This window comes from Sceloporus occidentalis, unplaced genomic scaffold (genome assembly GCF_023333645.1).
Source record: "Sceloporus occidentalis isolate IW3139 unplaced genomic scaffold, rSceOcc1.0.p SCAF_87, whole genome shotgun sequence".
In the NCBI taxonomy this organism is placed as follows: domain Eukaryota; kingdom Metazoa; phylum Chordata; class Lepidosauria; order Squamata; family Phrynosomatidae; genus Sceloporus; species Sceloporus occidentalis.
This window is the reverse complement of record NW_028317067.1, coordinates 2,223,776-2,251,297: the sequence shown is the minus strand read 5'-3', so window position 1 is coordinate 2,251,297 and position 27,522 is coordinate 2,223,776. Positions and strand designations below refer to the sequence as shown.

The following is a 27,522-nucleotide window of genomic DNA, read 5'->3' as shown; positions in this document are numbered from 1 at the left end:
TCAATACTATAGAATATTAGGGTGCCATTTTTTGTCGCTCTATGGGGCTCTGGGTTTTTTAAAGGGACACCCTCTGTTAAAGTACTCTGCGATGGCAGCTCTTTCCACACATCTGCACGGGGGTCTGAAGAGACCCCCGCATGCCTTGTTTATCCAAGCCAGCCCTGGAGCTGACTGGAGGTGTAGCATGTGCAGGGACATGTTTATGGTCAAATGCATCTCCTGCAGGACATTTGATTGGTTGGTAGGGAAAAGGACCAATGTATATGGGGGGGGGGAATTAAAAAATTTAAAGGGACCACGCAGCCATCCTATGCATTAAAATGCCTTTTTCTTAGGCCAACTCAGAAAAGAAAAGTCTCCTCTTCAGATGGCCAACTATATACGAGGCATAGAAAACAAAATGGCACCCCCATCCCCGCAGTTCTATTACTTTACATGCTACCGGCGTGACATTCTACATGCAAAAAAAACAAACCATAGGAAAGATGCTTTGTGCAGAACGTGTAACCGCTACTGATATTGGCAGTTACCGCCATTCTTTAATCACGGACATACCCAACACCTGCTGTTTAATGCTACTGATTTGCCTTAATTGTTAACGTTGTAGCATTTTACTGCTGTATTACAGCCAATCTGCTTGCTCAGAGGGAATTTCATTACATAATGTTTAGGAACGTGGTCCAAATGAGACGTATCTTAGAAGAGTTAATGACAGACACGAGGAGGTGAATATACAAAATGTGGTTTCTCTGCCTTCTCCTAATGGCTGCTTCTTTCTGTTGAGCGTAGAGCCTTAAATAAAAGAATGGTTCAAGGTTTGATTGGCCCAAATGCATTGATCGCAGCTGTGTCAGCCCCCTAAAAATTTAGAACCAAGATTGGATTTTTTGGTTTGTGTTAGATCGAATATACTAGATGCAACAATCGTTTTGGGGAGTAGCCCACCATTAGACTATTTCTGTACATTTGGACAAGTGTTATTCATTACATCAGTAAGATATTAGCTAATTTCAAAGAAATTATCTTTGCTACAAGGGTACTAACCTCAGCCTATCATTATAGGGTGGCCATCAAGAGATTTGTCAATTATTTTTTATGGCGTAACCCATGGACCAAGGAAGCTGCCCCTTTTGCCCCGAGGGCTGACTTCTGTGTTCCTGTACGGAACTGGTACAGAAACGCAATTGATTCCGGTTCCGTGTAGCTTTGTATGTAGAAGCTAATTTAACATATTTTTAACAATGTTTTTGTATGAATGTCTTGTAGCCTAATAACAGCTTACAAGAAAATATCAGACCAGGGAAATGCATTAGGAGGACTCTACAAATTCACTTGTTAAGCCCAATAAAGTGGAGTCTCTATAGGAATAAAGACGACGGCTTCCTGGACATTGTCTGCACCCTTCGTATTCCATTTCTTTCCTTGCAACTTACCTCCCAAGTGTCCTTCTTTAGGTAAGACAGTCCCTCTTCCTCTCTATTGACCCTTTTCCTATGAGCCCATAATCATACCTGGGAACGTTCTGGCTACGGCTACGTACTCTTGCGGGATGCGCGTAGGAGGTCCCACTAACCTCAGAGGGCGTTCCTGCTGACATGGTGGGCGGTCCCACTGATGTCAGTGGGCGGTTCCACTGATGTCACAGGACACACACAATTGATGGAGGGGAAGTAGCCGGGGAGTGGGGCTCCCGCGACCTTGAGATTCCCTGTAGTGACCCAGAGAAGCGGACAATCAACTGCAGTTTGGATTATAAATCTGTGTAAATAAAATATATTCTTCTCTTTTTAAGTGTTTTACTGAGTTACATAAATAGCTATCAGTAGCTCATATTAAAAAAAAAAAAGATCACTAAAGCCTCTAACCTCCCGTCTAACCACATCAATTAAAACAAATGCATCACTTTTTGCCCAATTTAAATCCTAGGAGATGTTTTTATCATCAGCCTGATTCCATTCCATATAATTAACAACCTTTTCTGTCCTTCGCACTATTCATCAATCTGTAATTATTCATTTGTTGGTAGCTGTCATCTCCTAAACCCAATATATTTTTCTAAACTTTTAGCCCTTTTGTTTACTCGGATATTAAATGATAAGCCACAAAAGCCTCTTCATGCCACCTTATTCTAAAATCTCAGGAAAAAATATGACAGTGATGCAGAGTTCATCCATTCTAAATCCTTCCAGTCCACCTGAGTCCGATAGACAATCAAAACATTTATTAACAGTGAAACACTGCGCTCTCCTTGTCTGTTCTCGAGACTATGGCCACCTTCCACATCCCAGTTTCTCTGCTAACTCGACTTTAAACAGGGCAGATTACACGCAGGCTTAGAAGCAATGGACAGAGCCCATTCCTATGTAATGAAAACGGATACAGCACTTTTAGCCCAAGAGAAGAGTATTTAGTCAAAGTTGATACCTTTTATCGGGTCACTGTACAAAAGAAGGCCACATAAGGAATGATCTACCTGAAGAAGAGGAGGAAGATACTTTTGAGGTCCTAAACCTTATGAGAACATCTTGTTCTACCTTGGCCTAACAAGCGGCATCATCTCTGACTAAAGACTCTATTGACGTTATTTACAAACATTCCTGGTATCAAAATTCCCCCTAAAATGTTTTGTTTGGAGGGAAGGAGCTAGTCAACAAAACATGGCAGCCATGGAGACATGACAGGAGATAGGCAGAGGCTTTCATTTAGTCAGTCTCCCCGCTTCATGTGGTGACCCACCATGCAAATGGCAAATCCAGGTGTGGTAAAAGTTTTTGGGTTTTTTTCTTGATCTCGGACTAACACTAGCCACAGGGCACATTAGGTCCCCATTAGGTCACAGAACATGGAACCATAAATGGATTTGTCTGCGTTAGTTAATATGGCCAGTTTCAGTCCCTCTCTGGCCTTCCTTGACCTAATATATTTACTTTTTTTGAAATGTGAATGTCTGTATTGATACCCCCAAAAGTCCTTCTTTAGGTATCACAGTCCCTCTCTGGACAAAAATCCCTCAATGTTCTCCCCTTTTCTAGGATCTCAGAATGTTCTCCGGGTATGAGTGTTTCAGTGTTCAACAGTCTTAAAAATCATAATGATCTGTATAAATACCGTGGAAAATGTATAAATAAAATTTTTTAAGTAAATCACATCATTATTTTTCTACGTGCCCTATTCGGTTATATCCAACCATAATCAATACCACAAAACCTCTTTTATTAAAGCAGTGTAAAATCATTTTAACTCAAACCCGAAGGCCAGTTTTTTTAATTTCGACACGAGCTAGAACACCATTCATTGTTCCTTATTCACCCTCTGTTGAAATGCCAGCTAGCTTTTTCCTTCCAATATTCATCTATCTCTTTTGATAAAAACCTCTCTTCATCACACGCTTGTCTAAGTTTTAGGTCCATTCTTTTTCACTCTATAAATCTATTTACATTTTTGGCTTCAAGTCTTATTACTGCGCAACTCCACTTCAATGTTTGTGTTCATTACCGGTTGATGGAACCCACTTTAAATCAGCTGGTTACACATGAGGCATACATTTCTCCTTTATATAAAGTCTCTACATCCAGCTGGTGCCATGGCCATCTTAGTCCTAGTGTCATGGCCCATATGTTCTCTGAATTTTCCCCCACTCTGTCCGAAACACAACTATCTAACCTGAAATATTACGTATCCGATGGCCAGGGCAGCCTTTAGCCTGGTTTTGCATAGTTATAAATATGGTCAGCATGCTGTATTCCATCAATAATTAAGCTCTTTTGTATTACTTTGTAGGGGTTTGAGCTTGTATGCCCAACAAGCCGCATAGTCATTAATATTTATCCCAGAGGAGCAGATCATTCCTATTCTGTTGTCCTATACAGTCGTCGGTTTTGCCAGCAAGGCTCTGCAAACACCTAGCCACATCTATTTGCATACAGTCTCAATTCACCTCATCAGGAAACTCTATTTTATCAATAGTGTTTCTGGTACATTGAACAAGAACCACAGGGAATGTCCATCAGAAGATCAAGGACCACTTTCCTCCCACATAAGCTTTCAGATGCACTCTTCAAATTCATCAGCACACTCTCCTGGCAAATTGGGGCAGTCGTCAGCCTTCACATCAGTTGCTAAAGGTCAGAAAATCCAGCTGACAAGAAGATTCGGAGAGTCATTGGTATGTAACAGATCCAGCAGACGCTTTGCAGGTGCTTGTAGAAAGATTTCCCTGGTGGCTTGGATAAGTGCAAGGACGGAATGGCCTTCCCGGAGAAGTGTTGATAACTCAGCTCTATCATTCTCTCTGCTCCAGAGCACCCCACAGTAATTTGTTGCTAAAATCCATACCAGTATAATTCAGCTTCTTTATTGTTTCTATCATTGTAATATTAGTTTCTAGGCAGCTAACCCCAAAAAATGGTTTACACGGAAGACTGGAGACGATTAACACTTACAGAAGTTAGATTTGAAAAAAAGCAAAAGCGTCCTGGCTTAAAGTGCACCTTTCCTTCAATTCAGCCCAACTCGTTCAGTATTATACCTGCCCAGGGTGACCATGTTGGCCATGATTATCGGGACACATTTCATTTTCACACACAGCTGACCCACACATGTGTCCTTTGTAGTATGGGGATATATAAACGCATGGAAGGCAATCAGTTACAAAGTTTAACATCTCAAACTGAGGAGGGCAAGTGTTCAGCAGTATGTAATACGGTAATTATATGTGTTCTGGAAAACGTGGCAAAGTTTATTTATGGCCAATAATGACCCTATAGACAAGGGTCCACTTACGCAAAAGAAAATGCCTTGGGGTCTTTATGACATCTTTACTTGTCTAGCATCAGAGGCTCATGCGCCTGAGCTGTAATTTACCGGGACTGACCTAGGGTCTCTGTGTAAAATGCTGGTTCGCAGAGGCTCTGGATTAATGTCTCCAAGTTGGCCACATCCCACCCAGGTCCTGCCCAATTCTGCCTACTTTTCTGAAGGTTACCTGGTCCTGGCTCTGCACCCATCCACAGCTAGTACTGCCCCTTATCATAACCACAACTCCTTCCTGCCCCAGTTACACTTACATCCAAGTATGTTAGAACTCGCTTAGAAAATCTAAACACTCAGGATAGACAGAAACATATCTCCCAACAGTACAGGGTGGCTGCCCCACAGTTCCACTTTTGCAGGCAGTGGAGCGCATGGTCCAGTTGGGGAGATCTTCTAATCTTCTCTACTGCCCTGGGAGGTGAAAAGGCAGTGGAAGTCTGTGCTTCTTTGCAGCTCCCATTCAGCCTTCTCGCCACGCTGACCTCCCTGTCCCATGGAGGTGAAACAGCTTGCACAGAAAGGCGAGCCGTTGGCCATACGTCCCACCCCACCTCTTACCACATCCTTCAACTCAGATGTCACCTGGACTGCTAGATGTTATGACAGCTGTCCTGGACATAGGACAAGACGAGGAACCAAATAAGGATGTCTTTAGAGCAGGACAAATCGGAAGACTAGATGGGGCGAATGGTTCTTATAACACAGTAGGATTCCAATTCAGTCTTTACTGAGGTCCCTTTGGAACTGAAGGGTAATTTTCATGAATTGTGCCTGAGCCAATATCAGAGCTGCAAAACGAAATGAATCTAAATAACTTAAAGCAGAATATTTAATAAAGATAATAACACAAGTAGTGGATGCTTTTTCAGCGCTTGATTCAATTACAGTTTTATCTCAAATGTGAAATCCCCGTTACAAAACCAGATATCCTGCTCTAATATTATCCAATTAATTTGCAATGTAAATTGCATTCCCAAGAGCCTTATATTTCCACTAAGAAGAAATCCAGATAGGAGGAATTCCTCAGCGGCCTTGTGGTAAAATCTGTGGTTTCGGACTTGGCTTGTAACTATACCTGCATGCACGTCAACACAACAGTATGTGATTACACATGCATCAGGTCTTCTTGCTAGACATGGATGCCCAGAAGACTTCCAAGGCTCACAATGTGCACAGATGTTTACATTGTGGAGGAGAATAAGACCCCAGGGAACAATTTTCATGGTATATCAAGAAAATTAATTAGCAGGATTTGTAGATCCAGTAGATGAAAGAGTCAAAGCAGATAGATCTAATTCCTCACTTATACGGGTTTTGATAAAATAAAACAAATATCCTGCTGTCAGGATCTGAGGGAGATAAAAATAAAAGTATTTGGTGTTATAGCGATGTCATACTCAAGAGAACAAAGACAATATCTTGTATGGATAAGAGAAAAAGCACTTAAGAAGAACTTGATGGCCATCCGCTGCGTTAATAGATATAGGAGCAATATTCCATCTTAGTATGCTAGTTTTGCATTAGCTATAAGAGTTATTGCCTGCTGTCTTCTGAATGTATGGGCAGGAGCAATGGTCTAGTGTTCCTGTGCGCTTACTCGCATTCTCAGTGTATTTATCCACAGGAACTAGCTTCATCCCTGAACCTAGTAGCACCCACGCTGATGGATAGTGGTATGGTCCAAACCCCATCATATGTCCTGGAAGAACAGATCGACTTTTAATCCAGCTAAACTCCTTTTGTGTGCTCACATCTCTTCTAGTAATGATTTTTTTGTTCATTGAAGTCAAGATACATAAGATAGTGTGAACTTTCATGACCTGCAAAGATAACCGATCCCATATATTGCTGTTTTGTACCTAAATAACTAACCTGGGGCGAATAATAGAACCAACAGTGGCCTGTTTTGTCTTCAGAAAGAAAGAAACCACAGCTACTTAAGTAATGTAAACTATGTTTAGATGGGGCAAAAACACGGAGTGTTCCTGGGCATGCAGATAACCAACAGTCTGTTTTGTATCTTCGCAATTATTGCTTTTCCAAGCAATTTTATTTTCCAGGAGACGTTTTAAAGATAACAGTTGGCTTGGGGGTAAAACCATACTAAATAATTTGGCGTGCATGGAAAATGTGCTGCTATATATTAAAGTTCTTATTATCTGTGATACTAATATTTTATCAGTGGCTACAGCAGTTCTGCTAAATCCTCATTTTTTCCCTATTGCACAGCAGTCTGGAAATAGAAACCTTAATCAATCTAAACTACAGAAATTCTTATTTCTGTCCCCAAAAAACACACTTTAAATTCAGTGCAATATCTTCTGATTCCTTTGAATACCTTTTAAGATATTTTTCTCAACCATCAACATTAGAACAATATATATATTTGTGTAATGATGATCAAGACTGGTCCCAAATAACTGGAAGCCAAGTTTCATCTCTGAATTAACGTCCCCGAGCAGCATTTTGACCCCCATCAAATCTAAATGAAGGATATAGTCAATGAATATATGAAAAATACGAGTGATCAAATAGGTGCAGATCCAGAGCCTGGGCTCAGGAGCGGTACTCATACTAACACACACCCAGACACTCACACACGCATACCCAGATACACACGTACAGACACTCACATTAACACAACTAGACATTCAATACTAACACACAGTAACAGATGCACACCCAGCCACCCACACTAACATGCCCAAACACTCATACTAACACACATCCAAACACTAACACAACCAGACATTCACACTAACACAACCAGACACCTTAATACACACACTCACATTAACATAACCAAACACTCAAGACTAACTCATATGCACACACACACCCCCAGACACACACACTAACACACTATGACAATAACTCAAACACACAACTCACTTACCCTGTCTTTCTCTTGCCTTCTACGCTCACTGCCAGGCTACTCCTGCCTTGGTCACGCAACGCAATGTTACATGACCATGCTCAACCCCTTCTCCTTCTTGAAATTACTGACAAAAAGCGGTAAGTCCGTGACAATTTTCCTATTGTCCCCCTCTGGATCCACCCATGAATAGGTGGTGTTTTGATGTTAGCGGGTGGATCTATTATTAGGAAGAACCACTTATCTCTCATAGCACTCCAAAATGAGTAGACCCTACTGGTCAAATAAACATAGAATTAGGCCTTGGTTTGTGTCAAATATAATCTTCAATTGAACCTCTGACCAAACTAGCTTTTGACCCAAATAGGATACCTAGAATGTTTAGCAGGGACAGACTGTCCTTCCTCCCTTGATGTCCCCTGAGCCCAGAATGTTTGTTGGGTATGAGAGTATCACAGTGTTCTACAGCCCTAAAAGTCACGGTAATAGGTTTATTAAACTAAATTGTGTAAGTAAAAGCATTACTCCTCATATAAATGGTTGATGCCAGAGGAGGCCCAATAGAGTCGCTCACACGGCCCTTTAACCCCAGACGTAGATAAGGTAGGCTAGATGGGGAAGGGACCAGGCAGATTAGTAAACGGAGACGAACATGAAGATTCTTCGTGTTGTGTGTCTTCGTCTTCGTATACGTTTTGCCGCCACCATGTTCGTGTTTTAATGTTCGCCCAAATACGAATACACAAGTCTAATTATTACGGCTTCTCCTCTTACCTTCAAAATATTTACCAGTTAAGATGTGATGGTCGATACAGAGAGAAGAAACGCACACAGCGGAGCAAAACACTGACAGCTATAGATAAGTTTGATATTTTGCTAAATACCACTTTCCGCATGGGTGCCTTAGTGGAGACAGAGCCTTCCGTGTCCTCATCCAGTACATCTTTCAGATAATTAAAATGCAGAAGATCGAGTACATATTTCATTACATGAGAACCGGTTATTTTAAGAATCTGTAACCTTTCTTCTGACATACACTAAATTTGTTGGGCTTTAGCTTAATTTAAAACGTAGAAGCCTACAGAGCGAGCGTATTAATAGAAATATGGATATTTTGCCTTTGTGTCTTCGGACTTTACTTATTCAGGCTTTATATATTACTTTTTAATCACCGAGTTAATGCATCGAGAGCTGGACTTTCCATTAGCAAGAAAAAAGGCTGAAGAGGGTTTAAAAGATTGGGAAGACCAGGCCATCAGTCTTCCATGCAAAAAGTTAACATTTAAATTAATTTCACAAAAGCTGTGGAATGTACTTTATTTAGGAATTCATCTCAAAAAGTATTTGTTCTTGGCTACCTGCCATAAGAAAATAGCCCCTGAGGGAGAGGGGGCAGATATGTCATTGAAGGATTTGGGGACGTTAGGGTGTTTAAGTAATGATAGACTTGGAGAAGTAACTAGTTAATTTGCCTGGTGTGCCTGACGGACAGTCTGGGTCTGGATATAACTCAATTTTTCCCCTTAGTAAATCTCATTTTTTATGTAATAAATATGAAACATCTCTTAATCCAGACTCGTCTGCCGTCTCTGGGTTTCACAGTTTGATGGGCACTTAGTGGGATGCTGCAGAATGATTACCCCCATGGCAAGATCACCAGAACAGACTGTGCTCCCAGTTTGCCATTTTGTTTCGCCTCTGGTTTGATTACAGATAAATTAGTTTCTAGGAGGTGTGACGGAACACCTCAGCTCCATCTTGGGTTCCGGATCAATAAGGCGTAGCGCCGGTGATTCTTTATTACAGCTCTGATTTGCAATTTTCACAAAAGCCTTGAAAAAAAACACAGAGAGAACAGAGGAAAAGCAGTACAATGAAGTACCACCCAAGTGTCCGTCTTTAGGAAATATTGTACCTTTTGGGCCCACAACCTCTCTTTCTGTCCACTCTTCCTCTCCTAATGTTCATCTTTTCTACAACAACCCATCTAGCCTACCCAGATATTCCTGAAGTAACAACCTCAAACCATTTGGTCTTTGGTGTTAGGGCTGCACTGGGAAAGAAAAGCAGCCCTGGCACTTTAAGGCCAGTGGCCATTAAATGATGTATGCACAACCACTGGTATATGCTGCTATACCTTTATGTTCTTACACCCATACAGGGTGTAAGAACAGCCACAACCTGCCATGTGAGCAACAGAAAAGGTAAACAACTCATGCCATCTGGCAAAACGCCGCTGGCATTTTCCCAGTTTGCCAGATCGCCTGCTTGGTGTTATCCCATACATATCCCATATGCTATCCCACACATACACAATATATATAAAAAACTAATTATGCACATTGATACATGAAACTGGGTCTAATACATGTCTTACTCAGTTGCATAAACAATGCCATTTTATACTCCATTAAGGTGGCGTGTTTCTGGACCATTAATCTACCAATATTTGCCCAACTAAACAACCTAATTATACAGCAACTCAAACCACATTTAACAAGCAGCATGTTCTCTACTCCAATGAAACAGATTCAGAATACCCATGAAAAGGACTCAATCAGGGAACAAAATCTGCCTCAAGTCCTTGTTACTCCTCTAGTGGCAATAAGTGGAACTGCAAGTAAAACACAAACAAAAAACATTATGCTGATGGTATTGGCCCATAACCTTCAACTTGCCCCATGGCAACAGTTCATGTCTGCTGCCTACTGAATGCTTAACTATAGTCTCAGCTCATCCCTCATAATTTCATTGCATAAGATTTGACTTCATATATATATATATATATATATATATTTATATGTATATTGCACTTAAAATCATTCCTATCTATTTAGTAACACAAATAATAGAGCACAGAATCTAAAAAAATCTTTTCATCAAAGCTTATTAAAAAAGTTAGTAATCACTGCCTATTATACATTGCAACAGAGTTAAGTGCAGCAAATATAAGCATTAGTAGGAATCCAGGAGGAATATAAATGTGCTTTAAAATGTGTCTGGAAGCCAATAGAGACAAATTCTATTAAGTGAATGACTAACTCAATTAGCAGAGGTAACCTTAGTTTTCTGATGTCTTTCTGCCTTCCGGCTTATTAACAGGTTTTTCTTCATGCATGAAGGACCTTTTATTTTCTCAGTCAGAGACCAAAAAAAGCCACTAAAGTGAGCAATGAAGAGGAGGACTTGCTGGTGTGCAGCCAGTGCTCAGACTACACCTAGGATTCATTTGTTAGTTAGTTCGATCTATGAGCGTTGGACTGGTGTTTGGTCATGCCCATTGCCTGCCCAGGTCCTATCCCATTAACTGGGATCATCTCTACACTTCCATGTAGCCAGTCTTACTCCCTGATCTCAGCTACACCACCAGGATAGGGTGAAGTGCCAGACAACCAACCCTGGGAAGTCAACATATATAGACCTATTTGTTTGTTCATCAGGGGCCACCCAGATGGACATCCTATAATGGCCGTATTCGTAGCCCAACAAATAAAACCCATCACTTTATATCCATAGTGTCCAACCTTTCCAGCATATTTACCACCGATGCCCTACTCACTGGAAGTCTCCACTCCTTGGTCCAGCAAAGGGTTGGATTTACAGTCTCAGTCCATTGTTACAATGTAAACCAACTAAGTTTCATTGGTCACCAAAGTAGACCACAGACGTCTTCTCTGTAAGTTGTGATTGCACCGATACCATGATACCACCATCAAACAACAGCTGATCTCAGACCAAGGAACACAATACACAGTACTCAATATCAAAGCCGGTCATACACAAGCATTCTACCAGGCAATGTCATTTAAATATGCTAGTTCCACATGAACTTACCTCTAACATGTTAATCTTTATCCGATATATCATTTTATTAAGTTTCTATCACAACAAGCTACCAGACGCTGCTTTTGTGTCACATGACAAATGCTCCAGGCAAAAATTATGAAAGATTTCAAAATGTTACTTGATTAAATAATTATTTCTGCTAAAACTCTGGGCATTCAATAGTATTAGGAATGATTCTATTTTTAGGATATTTCTAAAGTTGCACTAGGTTATAAAAGTGTTACATCCAGCGCAGTAAGTTGGACAGAACCTTTAAATCTAACGTTTTCATTTATAATTGCCCAAAATACCCAAATCCTTAAATACTGACAGCATTCCTGTAGAATTCATTAGAAGTCCTGCATCAAATGGCTCAATGCTTGACTGCTCACACAGCTTCCTTGGCTAGCCACAAAACACATTGACTTCTTCACTCGCTGACCCCACTTCTCTATCTTGTCAATAAAGCATGACTGCGTGACCAACTTAACACCAAACAAGAATTGGGAATGTAGCATTACAAAATCTGTTCTATAATGTGAAATCAAGTCATTAACACAAAAGCAGTAAAAAATGTACCGTGAATTATACATTGCTCAATGTAACAAGCCTATTAGGACAAAATATAATTTACTTAAATCAATATAGGAACACAGTACTGAATTAAAACACATCTAGATTTTATGATTTTGGGAAAGCTCCAAAAAAAAAAGAAAAATGTGTAACGACGGTGGAATAAGAATGTAGAATTGTTATTATATTTCACCAAGAAACTTGGAGACTTGGTACTGGATATGCCTCAGGTTCTGGGCAGAGGACCCAGAGGTACCTCTCCCACCAGTATATGCAACTGTGCTGACGGTCTTCTAGAGTGTCCCTATTTACAGGGGATAGTCCCTCTATGGGACCCAAATCCACTTGTCTCATAGCTACCAACATTGCAAATGCCCTAAGAGGGATACTTTTGGTTTAGGGTGTGATTAGCGGTGTAAGGGCTATACTATGACCTTGTGACCTATACATGGCTAATTATTTAATTTAGTAAGGAATTTGGGAAATGTTTCTTTTTATCTACATAATTTAATTTACAAATACAATTCCTGTTGTTTCTAGATGCAGTATTGTGACAATTAAAACACTCATACCCATCACACACTGTGAATTACTAGAAAGCTGAGATGCCAGGGAAAGAAAGGGGGACCAGGGATTTTGGGGTTCAAAAGCAGGACTGTCCCTCCTAAAGAAGAACATGTATGAGGTATGCTGTCCCGTTTCTTAGTGCCATTCAATTCCAAAGTGCTGTAGAATAGGCAAACAGTACATAACTATTCTGTACAGAAACAAAAGGTGAGGATGACCCCACTCAAGCAAGCTAATGATCAAGAACTGCCCTACAAGCATACCTGGGAACTCTCTGGGTTTGACCCTAGTCCCCAAGTGAAGCCTTCCTTCCCCTGGGTCCGTTTCTTCATTCTATGAGCACAGCCTACACAAAGCCAATTCCTTAGAAGAGGGGTATCTCTGGGTAGTCTACCCTGGGAAGTTCCAAGGTATGTCTTTAAATCATCAAAATGTGTGTCTAAACAGTAAAAAATTGGTTCATAAATAAAATATTCAATAGGCTAAAACGTTATATAACAAGTCTTCGTATAGACCTGCTTCCTAGCCACAGCCCATTTGGACTTTGAGGGACATGGAGCCATGCGTTTATTGGAGATGGTGCCCAACTTTAAAGATTCTCCATGATATTATAACAAGTTCAGCGCTCTACACCTGAGATGTACCATTACAATGCTAATTAGGAGCAGAACTGACAATCATAGCATTGCTTTAAATATAGGACAAAAGGCCATCTGCATTGAGGACATATCTGCTGAATACAAGACTATAGGCTATAAAAAAAAAGAAAAAAAGCACAGATGGTTATCCTATTCCTGTACTTCAAGGTCCATCTGGTAGCAAGTCAGCAGATTTTAGCAGCACAATGGTACTAAAAAGACAATGGCAAACTTTAAAGAAAAAAAAAACAAGGAACTTTCCACAATAGGTGTGTCTTACAGTGCAAGGAATAAGTAATGCATATTTTCTCATTGTTAAATAAATGATTTCGTACTTTTTCCAATAGTTCTTGCAGCCTATAAGTACCTCTTATACGCTTCTACTTCCTGTGTCATGGAGAGCTGGCACGGTGGAGAAAATTTCCAACAGAAGCAATACACAACAAAGCATAAAGGGGTATCATCGAAAGTAGCCTTGTTGTCATAGCAACCAATTGAATGCCCCCCAGAGAGGACCATTCCATTGGTTGCTATTAGACTTGTGCATTCAGAATTGCAAATGTAACAACATTTGCATATTTTGTTCATTCATAGGAATCTCCGAAAATGAGGCAAGACTCCTCTTTTGAAACAGCAAATAAAAACCTCATAAATTTATGGGCTCTTTCACTCACACTCTCATCCACTTTCTCTCACACTCCCATCCACTTTCTCTCACACTCTCATCCACTTTCTCTCACACTCTCATCCACTTTCTCTCACACTCCCATCCACTTTCTCTCACACTCTTATCCACTTTCTCTCACACTCTCATCCACTCTCTCTCACGCTCTCTGAACGTCTCTTCGAGGAAGGATTGGAGAATTGGAGGAAGTTCACAGGAGGCTATATTCGGGTAAAATGGTGGCGCTTCCGAGAACACCCTCTCCCTCCATCCTCGAATCGAGAGAAGAGGACGACCTCCAGAAGCTCTGCCATTTTTGGTGGAAATTCAGCGGGAGTGTGAGAAAGTGAGTGAATATATGAGAGCGTTAGTGAATGTGGGCGCGTCGGACAACAAATGTAATTTCCAATTTCCAAATTGAAAAAGCCCCCGGTTTTCCTCTGGAACGAATGGGCAGCAAACGGAATTTGGTTAAATGGGTCTTAAACAAACCAAAACAATTCCCAGAATCATTTTTGGCCTAGTTGCACATGTCTAATTGCTATGGTGAAATCACCACTCTTCAAACTTTGTACAAGAGTCAATTTTATACATAATGCCCCTCTTAAGGCACCTCTATTGTTTTTCTATAGCTTCTTCTGCCCAGGATAGCAGGAGCATCAGGATTCCCAGCTCTCTATAATTTAGGATGTAGAAGAACGGAAATGGTTTTATTGCTCACCACTTGACCCCACTTTAAATTTGTAGACCATTTAATTGATACAAGTACCACTACCATGAAATGGAAATTTTCAATGTTATATGAAGTTGGTGAATTCCAAGTGAAACAAGGTTTGGATGGATTAGATGGATTTGATCTATGAGCTAGCATGACGCACCATGGTGTGAGATGCGGTGGCTTGGCCACCGAAAGAGAATTAAGTCACTGGTTTAAGATCCCATCATTCACATGGCATCTCATACGTATTACCAGTCATAGTCTTATCCATTGACTGGAAACATTCCTTTCCAGGTACCATCTTTACCGGAGAAGCCCTATACCCCCTGAAAGCTGCACATTTCCCTGTGCGGTAATGCTGAACTCTTAGGCTTCTTAATATCAATAAAATAATATAAAATATAAGAATTTCATACTGTATTGACATATAGAAGAAGCCAAACACAATACCATAGTATCCAACCATCGATTATGCTACACTCCATCTCAATTATACATCGTATTTAATTATATTGATATTTGGCCTCCTAGTCAAAGTCTTCTTTCTTTTATTTTGGGAGATGAGGGGTTCCAAACAATGGTCCGGAGACAATCCTGAGTTCAGCAATCCATCACATGGTTAAATGGACACTAACATAATATTTAATACGCCATTCAACGTTAAGCACCACCTAATTTAGTGTAAATCAATACAAATGTAAGATTTTATAAAACTGTAAATGCTCGATCTTTTCATTCTTTGCAAATTGCTTGTCTTTAAATCTCTTTATCTGTTTCGGGCTGCTAAGAGAATCAATTCAAATTTAATCTGTCTACACTGCAATAAAGACAGAAAGCACGGGTCTAAGGAGCAACACGCATCATGCATGCGAGCCGCCCATCGACCGAGAGTGTAAAAGCACAGAGGAATCAAAAATGAGATCAAGTTTTTAGCAGACTAGAAGTAAATACGGGTCAAGTTATTGGTTACGGTAGAAAAGAGGAATATATTAAAAATGAAAATGGATAAATCTTAAAGTAAGGTCCAATCATAGGTCACTTGCTACACTATGAATGGTCCTAGACCCACTCAGGCCCAATGGTGATAAGTGCTTTCCATCATCACCCCCTTTTTCAGAAAATGAAGGGAGAGAGAGAGAAGAAGGAGAGGGAGAGGGAAGAGAGGGAGAAGGAAAGTAAGGATCAAGAGAAGGAGTTGGAGAAGAGAGACAAGTAGCGAAAGTAGAGAGAGAAATGTGGAAGGAAGAGATGGAGAGGAGGAAGGGAGGGAGATAAAGATGAGAGAGAAGGAGGGGAGGGAGAAGCAGTAGACAAAAGAGATGAAGAGAATGAGATGGAGAGGGGGAGAAAGAGAAGAATTTGATGAAAAGTAAAGAGAGAGTGAGAAGGGGAGGAAGAGAGATAAAGAGGGAGAGGGAGGTAGAAGGGGGTAGAGAGAACAAAAAGAAAGGTAGGCAGAGAAAGAAGGAGGGGGAGAGGGAAAAGGGACAGGGAGAGCAAGAAGATGATGGAAGAGAAGCAGCTGAGCAAGAGAGAAGGAGAGAGGTAGAAAAAAGGGTGGGGAGAGAAGATGAGGCATGAAAGATGAAAGGGGGTGAGAAAGAAAGAGGGGAGAAGTGAAATATTTTTGGCTACATGTTTAGTTATTCTATACTGTGCTACTAAACATTTATGCACATGATTTTTATAACAGCATTGCTGTAAGGTGATTTCATGCATGAAGGATCTTAAGGAACAGGTGTCATTTCTTTACATTACTGATCTATAGTTAAAAAAATGAAATCCCCCTGCCTCCTTGTTCTATGCAGAGTATGGGGCTGGTCCCTTCCTTTTGCTCAGCCTGGCACTCTGAGAATACAGAATACATGACTCCTGTGCATACACTCACAACACTGTGCACAGTTAACTCTTCCTTTAACACAGGTGTGACTAGCAGAGCGTCTCGGAACAGGGTTTACTCTTTGTGTAATTGAGCAAGGTGCTTCGAATGAGAATCATGGATTTTATTTGTAATTTAAAATTTAAATTTAATTTATAAACACCTTTTCGGTGGTTTCTATACACATTATTGTGATGTCTAGGGCTGTAGAACACTGTAGATAAACTCATACCCGGCAAACATTCTGAGCTCCTAGGAAAGAGGGATCAAGGGTTTTGGGTTCCAAGCAGGGACTGTTCCTTTTAAACAAGAACACTTGGTAGATACAGTCCAGTGAGTTTCTCTCTCTAGCTACAAAATGTAGAGGAGTGTCTCGTAACACAACGAGCATCTCTCTTTCTCTCTAGAAGGATGCTCTCTCAGATATCTCTCTGTGTGGCATGTTTATCCGCTGATGGCCGTGTGCTACAGGAACCTTTCTGCGTCTCTCTCTGTTGAAGATTCCCAGCTACTTCTGGACGTTCTCAGTCTGATTCTAGATAAAGCTGCAAAGAGCGGCTCGCCGTGTTCCACTCATTAATAAATTCATAGCCGGCATATATTTTCCAATGATCCCTGGCATCTTATGTTCCTTCAGACCCAATATTTCACAGGGATTAATGACCAACCCCCACGCGCACCGACAAACAGTCTGCTCCACGCTCTGGATTAATCAGATGAGCAATCGTGACCAATTATTGTGACAGGGACCCTTCTCTGGATCTTGCTTGGCCCTGATCCTATTAAAGACATAATACGTGCGAAATAACAAGCGTGTGCGAGACCCGGTAAACAGAGACTTATGTGGGAAGGATAGAATACAAAACGCACAGCTACACTAACCGGTTCCCATGGTACAGGCTTTTCCTGAATAAAAAGCAAAAGAAACCAATGGAAAAAAACCTTGGAACCTCATACAAGGCAAATTCAATGTATACTGCACTTTAAAAGCTGTTCCTCCGAGGACTTTACTTGATATATATAGCACCAGCATATTCAGCAGCGCTGTGCAATGGGTAAACAAGTAGTGCATCACATAACAACTTGGACTTAAAAAACAAAAGACAAGGAGGGCCCTGCTCAAAGGAGCTTACAATCTACATGTTAAACGTGCATGTCCCTCCTAAAGCAGTGGTGTAACTGTAGGGCGCCAGGCCGACCCCTGCGACCACTTGTTCCGGCCTCCTCATGGCGCTTCAAAATTGTTCAGAAAGGGCATTTCCGACATGGAACAGGACGGTCCAGGGGGGAAGGGCTCTTTCTGAACAATTTTGAACTGCCATGGAGAGAAAGGAAAGCATGACCCAATGTGTAAGCAGCAGACTGCAGGAGAAGTAAGGAGGTGTTGGCAGGCAGGAGGGGTATATATGTTTGTATGTGTGTGAGCATGAATGTGTATGTAAAAGTGTGTGTAAGCATGGATGACTATGTACAAGTGTGTATGTGAGCATGGATGTCCATGCGTACATGTATGTGAGCATGGATGTTTATGTAAAAGTGTATGTGAGCATAGATGTCTATGTTTATGTGTTTGTGAGCATAGATGTGGATGTGTAAGTGTTTGTGTGTGAGCATCTATGTGTAAGTGGATGGAGTGTGTGTTAGAATGAGTGAGTACGTGTGTGTAGTATGAGTAAGTGTGTGTGTTAGCATGTGTACATTTATGTAAGTCTGTTTTATGTGTGCCAGAGTGAATGTTGGGGGGGGGGGCAAGGGGCAATGATGGCAAAGACAAGCTGTTCGGGGGCCAAAGATGGTACAGATAAGCTATTTGGGGGAACTGACAAGCTGGAGCAAAAATGGCACAGACAGGCTGTTTGGGGGCACTGATAAGCTGCTTGGGGGCAAAAGAGGCACTCCGGGGCCCTGTGATTTCTAGTTACACCTCTGTCCTAAAGTGGTGTTGAACAAGTCTGTGGAAATCTAGGCTTATGCCCACCAGTAAAATAGTGTAGCGATAGCGGCAAATCTTACCAATACTGGGGATATGTTTTTAATGAACATCAGATCTACCACCAGTATCTAGAAGGAATATGTTTAAAAGGTCTGCTTTTCCTAGCACTGTTAATAACCCCAGCGCTGTATACAGTAATAACCCCAGCGCTGTATACAGCAATTACCCCCATCACTGTATACAGTAACAACCCCCAGCGCTGTATACAGTAATGTCGGTCGGCATTGACAAATACCTGGTCTGATCTCATTTTGTTCAATAAACTGCCTTATCTGTAGACTTGGAGGCCGCCATTGTTGTCAGTTGTGATATTTTCTCACACTGAGCTATCCGGCTTATACAATGAAACCCTTTCCTCCTCGGACTTTCGTTAGTGAGAATGTCTGGGTGGGTGATTAAGGCTAAGCCATTCTATTATTTACCACAGGCAGCATGAGAATGAGTGTTTGGCTAGCTTTTTGAATAGAATGGCTAATAAGCAGCTGCCTGAAAACATTATATTATGTAAAAACTGTTTTTAAAAAAAATATTTAAAAAAATATTTTTATCTGATACCAGTAGAAGTTCCCCTTAAATCTTACCACTGCTACTAGTTCAAGATGGCTTTGGTCAAGGGCTGAACCCTTTTCAGTGATATATCCTTGGTCTTGTGTTCAGATATATTCAGTATATTCGTGCCTGTGTCATGCATGTTTAAATTCTCTCATTTTATTAACCTCTACCACTTAAGCTGGAAGGCTGTTCTACATATCTACCAGCCTCTTAATGAACTAACACTTCCTTAAATCACATCTAAGCCCCAGACTCTTGAGTTTAAGACTATGACATCTTATCCTGTAGGCTCCTCAAAAGACAATCGTAGGAACTAGTTTAAAAATGAGTGTATATTACAGCGTTTTTAATCACCAAACAAAATTGGGCAATAACACCAACAGATAATATTTTGATTAGAATTCTAAAATATGCTACTAAGTAACAACATACTTCTGGTCTCCAAAAGGAAAAAATGCTACCCATCAAAAATCTCAATGCTCACTCGTTACTTTATTCCAAAATAAGGCTGGCCCTTTAAGTTCTTAAACACATCTAGCATTATGTCAACATGTCTTAACACAGGAAGGTCAAATGAATCCATTAAATATGTCACGGCCATTGGGTTACGTCTTCTCCCTGATTATTGGGGGTAATACCAGTTTTCCCTAAGCCTGGATCTTTAGGAACCAAAAATTTCCCTGCTGATTATTATTTTATAAAAGACCTTAAGATACTGGATACGGGATTTAGATTGCGGTGCAGAAGCTGACTTCATCATATGATCCGTTCTTAATTCTGATTTTGTGGCAGTGGGTGTGTATATCTATTGTATGTTTTATCAACATTTATCAACAGGTAGTCTTTATGGGGGTTTAGGACTATGCTTAGGACCATAAATGTTCTTTGAAGACAAGATGACATGCAATCGATAAAATATTGATCTGAATAGATTGGAAGTTGTCATGAAAGACCAAACACTCCTTACTGGAATCCTGCTGTCAGACAGAGGAGGATGAGAACCAGAGATTGTAGACTGTCACTTACCTTCACTGCTTCTGCGTGGCTCACTTTGTCAAGAGATCTGCCATTAGCTTTCAGAATCTGGTCCCCAACTTTTAATCCTTCCTCTTCTGCTAGTGAGCCAGGTTCTACCAGTGACACGTAGATGCCAATCCCATGTTCAATGCCGCCACGGATGCTGAACCCCAGACCCTCTTGGTTCCGGTTCCTTTTCAATATGACTTGGCGGACTTCAGGTGTGGAGGTCCCCGGGGGGGAGTTGCTAAAACCTGCATGTGCCCCAGCATACGGAACCCCAGGGGTTAGAATGGCTCCAAGTGTCTGCGTACTAAGCGCAGGCGCTACCCCAGGCATTGGTGCGCTGGAGGAAGGAGCTGTCCCTGGTGCTGGAACTCTCAAGGCAGAAGCTGTCTCTGGTACTGAAATAGTGAAGGCAGGAGATGTTCCTGTTAGTGGGATACTGTTGGATGGGGTTGTTCCTGGAACTGGGTTGCTGAATGAAGGACCTGTCCCATATACTGGTGTGCTGAACCCTGACACCCCGTCAGATAGAACGGAACTATAACCAGATTGCCCCGTTGGCAAATCCTTTATATAGAGGCCTTCGGAGGTATACTGGTCGAATAGTAGTTGGTCAGAGCGTGGGATAACAAGGCGCAGCATGGGGAATAGCTGTCTCTGATCCTGAGGCCGCAATATGAGGCGTAGGGTCCTCACCAGATCATATACGTTTCGGCGAGAGTGGTAGAGTCTCAGACAATGGAGAAGCTGCTCCCGTTCCTGGTCACTGAGCAGTCGGGTCAGGGCACCATGCAGCCGCCGAACATTTGAGGACAATACACGCCCCACATCTCCTGAGCTGATTGAACCAGAAGAGGAAGAATGGATGGAGCCTCCAGGAAAATGAAGGATGGAGCCACCTTGAGACTGGTGGATGGTTCCCCCCGGTGAGGGGCGAAGAGCTCCTGGTTCAGAATTCATTGCCCAAAGGCTGGAGGAGACGTCAGAGTATGTTGTTTTCGGCCACTTTGAAGGGTTGAATCTGTATCATGAGGCACTTCTGCATACCAGACTTCAATGGGGTTATCTTCACTGCCCAACCTAAAGACAAAACAAACGCCGCTCAGTCTCGAGCTTTCTACTGTTCGTGATGACCATCTGAAGACACTCTGTGTTTTTCCGTCTATGGCCCCTGCCACTTTCTAAGATGCTAAGCTGTCACTTTGCCACTTAACGCTTAAGAGCTCTGTTCCCCGACGCGCTCTGTTTTCCCAGTTCTCTCTGAGCTCCTGCCGTTAGCGTATCTGTATTGATCTCAGTATTTTAAGTGTCTCCTGCTGCTTTATTATGTGTCCTCCCCCTCCCAGTCTTTTTTCAATTTCTCAAGGTGATCCTCTGGGTCTCGTGTGCTATCTGCAACGTATGAGTTCCCCGCACATAAACATAATGCAGATACATCTATTCTTCCTTCCCGTATCCGTCCATACTGTTTTACGGTCTCTCTGACTCCTTATAACTAGAAGTCTCTGCACGGTATTCCCTCCTGGTCTATGTACATGGATCCGTTACCCGTCACTCTCTGACAGTCTATGCACAGTTTCTGCATCTCTACCTCACGTTACACTTTAACAGGTGGCATTCAGTACCTCTTTCAAACTGGCGGCAGATGTCCTTCTCCTGATGTCTATTCGGACTCTCATATGTCTCCGACAGTCTTTTCTACCTTCATCTCCACCTTTGTGTCAGACAGCTGTCTCTCCATCTGCGTCTTGCAATAGTAGATTCCCTCTTTTCTCTTGGTTCGAGTGATCTTTAGCCGGGATAAACATTTAGCTTCGTAGACATATCTCTTCGGTGATCGCTGCTCTACCTCGTTGAAGAAGTATGCTCACTCTTCTCTGCCTCCTCCTGTCCAGACGCAGGTCTCTGAAGTCAGCCTCGCTCCCATTTATGTCCATACACTTCTGGACCCTTCGGGTGTCTCTTGCCTCTCTCAACTGGAGACCCTGTCACTCATACTGATCTGAGAGATGTGTCTCTTAGACAGAAGCCCTCACTTTCTCTCATTCTCTCTGCATTCCTTCTCCAGTCTTCATCAGAGTCGTGTCTGCCTCTCTCACAGCTCAACCAGATGTCTCTAGTGACCCTGTCACAGGTGTCTCTCTGTGTATTTCTTGGTCTCTCCCGGATCTGACGTTTCCCAGTAATGTCTCCGTTGCTAAGAGACAGAGAAGACAACACTAATATGCATGGTGCTTAACCCAGCACAGCCGCTCGACTTGACAATTACACGAAGCAGCAAGGAGCTTAACCTCCTGTTATTTTGCAGTGATCTGCCCCTGTAGTATACACAGTGCTTAGCCTTATACAGATTGCTGTGTGTCAACATTACACTAGGCGTGATACATACGTTGCAGCATGAACGTGTCACATATACTAGAGGGGTATCGGCAGTATAAATATTCTTGCATGTTTCGGAGGCATGTTGTATGTTAACATTTCACCGGCTGCATACACATTGATAAATAACATTACACAGGTATACACAGTGCCCAACCTTATGCAGGTGTCAGAGCCAGAACTGCTGTTTATACATACATGTCTATCAATGTATGTTATCGGTACATGCGCGGTACAGAGCTGTAAACCTGTACGAGAATGAGCACTGTGTATTGTAATGTCTGTACGCTTGCATACTGCTGTACACTGTGTATACCGCAGGAGTCTAGTTAATAATAAGCAGTCACATTTTAATGTAATTGTTTGAATTATCAGTTCGGCACACTAGGCACATGCCTAAAGGCCCGCACACTTTGGGGGCTCCTGGTGCTTTCAATAATAATTTGGCTTCCACGCTGCCACCGGCAGTATAGCAGATGGGCTGTGTTGGCTACTGTAAAAGGAAGGTGGGGGCTCAGAGGGGTCACTTAATATGACCTCGTTGTACTGCCACATACCTCCCAAAAGTCCCAGGGTAGCTGTCTCACTTTTGTGGGGTGAGGGAAGAATGGGCCTATTGGGAAAATCCTCTGGAAGCCTTAACATCAATGGAGATCTGTGCTGGAGAGCTCTCAATGAAGCTGCAGCTCCCACATGACCACCTTGTAATTCTCTGAATCTGCCCACTTGTCCAACCCCACCCCACCTCTGGTCACACCACCCAACACGGGTGTTCCGATTTGGACCCCTAAAATGTTGAGGGGCATGCTACCGAGGCAGCTCCTGCCCATGGGGGAGCAAAGGAACCACAGTCCACAGCACTGGGCATAGTAATGGACAAGCAGGACAGTGAGTGGTCCCAGGCACATGGAAAAAACCCAGGTATACTCAGGAGGACCAAAATCCAGGAAGAGTCTGATCCAATAAATGAAGTTTTTGATTTTCACGTAAACTCCCGTTTCATTTGTTGGCCCTCGGATCCCTCCAGCTAAGCTCACATTGGTTATACTTCATGGAACCATTCATCTTGACACTGATTTTTTAATGGGATGTTTACTTTTGCCTTCCAGTCTTGCAATATCTTATTTTTTAATTAGAGTGAAAATGCATGGAGTTGAAGCTGCATTATTTATGATTAAAATACACCTGGAAAGAACTCTTAACTGGATAATTACGTATGGAAATAAGCATATTGAGATGGCAGTTAGGAATATATATGGCATCATTTGATGTCACTTTACCAGCGGGCTGCCATCTTTATCGCTATTCGTTCTCATTCTTTATTTCCTCTGGGAAACGTCTTCATTTATAGCAGGTGTAAACACAGACAGTTGGAACAGCTGGAAACTGATGTTCCATAAAACAAGTCTGACTTTGATTTATAATTTAAGGAACTACCCAGGGACTTCCCCTTGGATTTAACTAGAAGAAGACCCACCAACCTTAATACAATGTGGAGCATTGGGTTGCAAATGGCAAGTGTGGCTTTGACAAAACTCATCAGGAAAGGGTTGGCAAGTCACGTAAATGGGTGTGAAGTGCCCCACAATTAGAAGCTATGGGATCCAGTAAACCCAGTGAGTTCCTACATATGTTCACTAGCCTAGTTCCCAGTGGTACACATACCCCCAAAGTGTCTAGTCTTTTAAGACAGACAGTCCACCAACTACCCAAATCGCCCAGTCCCTTTTTATCCCTGATGTCCCTCTTTTGGAGCTTAGGATGTCGTTGAGGAATTATTGTTCTATAACCCTTAACATCGCATAGAAATTAAATTGTATAAATAAAACACATTCTTCTTCTTTTAAATCTCCCACTTAGTTGCATAAATAGCTAATCAGCAGATCATAAATGCACGTGAAAAGTCTTTTTTTTATAGGTTTTATAAAACCTATAAAACCCACATAGCTACTGTCGCATTTCTACGCTCATGAAAAAAAATGAGACGTCCCATTGAAAGAATTCTTTTATACTCAGGTTATTCTTAATTCTGTTTCCTATTGGTAACTGTATTTAACTCTTTGTGTTTTGTGAAAATGCAGCATTTAGTAGCAAAGCAGGAACAGCGAGCCGGTCCAGAGTTACCCGAAACATTCCTGATTACACAGAACAAAAGAATTTCATGAAACTGTACTGTCTTCCCTGTTTTTACACCGACACTGGTTAGGGCTAGCAAAATACCACTATAAAATCTAACATTTCATTTAGTAAAGTACAGGCCATTGGATTTAGTGACCTGATCTGAGCAAATCCACAGCGCGGAAGCACTTAATTAATCCCAGCGATACACTTCATTGATTACAACCTACAGTGCAGCATCTCAATCAAGTTGGCACCTGATGGGGAAAGACGAGACTTGGACAACGTCCTTTTATTATCCGTCTCATGAAATGTTAGGATAACGCATTAATTGCACTGTATTTAGTTGGTTCATTTACAGTATATATATATATATATATATATATATACATATATATATATATATATATATATATATATGCGTATATATATATTGTCTTGGTTGTTGGCTGAAGTTGACTGATCCATTATATATTTCATTTACTAAAACCTAGAACCATCATTTTGTATTTCAACAATAGTTAGATCTCACGGTTGCCAATCTTCTGCCTTTTTTGTGTGTTTACAATATGGGATAAATTAACTGAATTCGTCATCCAGGAAGCCTTAGGCACATTTTTTCTTTAACGGACACAATGTAGCCTCTTGGGCGACGACTGAGGCTCCTGTTGCACCAAGCTTATGCTGGCCGGTTAAAAAGGGAGATCACCGATCTCCCCAACCGGCCCACCAACACTATGGAGGACTGAGAAGAGTCTGATCAGATACCAAAAACATTGTGCATGCCCGTTAATAAATAATAACAAAATGATGTCATCATCACCAGTGTCAAACGGTCTACTTGTGCATTAAGAGGATTCTGTAGGCCACCTACACCATTTGGGGGTTTACATTAATGTGTCTCCTTATTTTTAGAGGCTAGAATGGACCTTGGAACATCTACTGCATCATGATATAGTAGCTATTAAACAATTCCTCCAGGACTGTTTAGTAGCAGGACTGTCAGAGGATTAACGCACCGTTACCCCCGAGGCTGCATGGGCGTAAAAGCTCGCATATTTATTTTGTTTAATATGTTACCTTTTCCCAGCACGTCTACCTCTGAGTCTTCCTAGAAGAACTCAGCAGAGCAGGAATTTTATTTAATTAAAAAGTCTGGGGACAATTGCTGAAAAAAGTCGGTTAACGACAAAATGAGACGAGAAGCAGCTCTGCAGAACAGAGTTAATTGTACCCCGGAAATTCATTTCCTTCATCGTTCTAAAAACTTAAAGCGATGGCTGCAGCTGCACCTGTCACCGTCCCCGATGGAGACATTATTTTATCAGAGACGACGAGATCTCCAAAAGTCATTAACATCAGCAGAAAAGGTCAGGGGTAATTTTTATGGGCAAATTCAGTGCTTCGTTGCAAATAGCTGCTCCAGGACAGGCTCGGCCGGCTTATGATCCTTTCACATTTACCAAGACCACAGTCTCATGATACCCCAGCCACAATTAAAGTGACACCCTTCCCTGACGCAGCCACATTCGTCTTTAGTTTCTCCCGTCCAATGTTGCATTTGTTCGTTCATTATTCGGACGAAACGGTAGAATTCAGCATGAAATCACAATCAAGTCTAGTGAGGATGGCTCTCCAAGTTTGCTGTTGGCTTCCCCGGAATAATCTATACTATTTCAAAATATTCTAGATTCTTTTACTTTTGGTAAAAATAGAACTATGGTGGTTATTAGCAGTTTAGGGGTGACTAATATATATAATCAATATATACAGTATATCTATATATATATATTAATTTGTTATCCTTTTAGCAATATAATTTCTAATTAGTTGATTCATTACTTTTCTCATCTTTAATGAAATCTCAGAATTTCAATAATCCCAATTCTATGTTCCAAAGCATGTTTTGGAAACATTGGCTATAATCCTAACAATATCAATAACCAATTTCCATTTCAAATAGCTTGTTATTTTACATGGCAGAATCACCGCAGGAGATTATGGATAAAAACACGCTTTCTTTTCAGCCTTTTAACACATCAAAAAACACTCTGTAAGGATCATCGCTGTCTGTGCTGATTATCTGTAAAAGGTTTTGAAGGCTTCAGTCTCTTACTACAGCTGTAGTGACTGCGCACGATGGGATTTGTAATTTTACAATAGATAGAGTACACAGAATTATATATTCCTGATACTTTCCAATGTAGCCGTTTCCCCCGAAAAATTAAGCTTTATAAGTGGTGCTTGATGTGTATTCAGGAATACAAGCTCCCACCTGCTGGGATAATGCATTATAAAATGATGTATATTATTCTGTACCGACTTTAATGCTTTAATGGCAAAGCCTATACATGTACGGGCTCAAAATGCATTGTTTTCAATGGGTTTAGGGACCGCCCATTGTCCTTAGGGGTTAAAACATCTTGGAACCTGTTCAGATATATGCTGTATACAAATGGTAATGATTCTTCTGCAACTGTTTTGTAAAAGTTAAAAGAACGGCTAGAATCTATTCCTGCATGCAGGATAACTTGGTGACGGTTATTCTTTTTAATGAGAAAAAATAGCATGTACTGTTCTTTCAATCGCTGCTTTTTTTCAGTGATTTATACCCATTCCCAACCCAGAAGTATTTTTCTCACCTATATTTTAAGAAAAAAAACAGCATTAAACATTCATAATGTTACATGCTGTCAGACCAGTGCGTTTTTTTAAAATTTATTTTCTAGGCAAAAAACACACTTAGAGCTAGTCTGAAATTAGCAATACATTTGATAATATTCCGTCCTATTACATTCTCGCTCTTATAGATCTCTGAATCCCTCTGTCGGGGTAAATCTCTCCCTTGGATCCTTCGCTCTAAGCACTTAGCACCACACTTGGGGTTACGGGCTCCTTCATTC

General features: G+C 41.3%; 1 protein-coding gene across 1 annotated transcript in view; it reads right to left on the bottom strand.

Annotated features, from left to right (window-relative positions):
* The window catches only part of LOC149284906 (whirlin-like), a 35,330-nt gene extending 14,248 nt beyond the window's left edge, over positions 1 to 21,082 (bottom strand). Inside the window, exons 1-2 of the mRNA XM_089496050.1 lie at positions 20,668 to 21,082; positions 20,126 to 20,370 (exon numbers count right to left, since the gene is read on the bottom strand). Coding sequence (XP_089352176.1) covers positions 20,126 to 20,370; positions 20,668 to 21,082 — 660 coding nt within the window. The remainder of the gene's footprint in view (positions 1 to 20,125; positions 20,371 to 20,667) is intronic.
* Between the last annotated feature and the right edge of the window lie 6,440 nt (positions 21,083 to 27,522).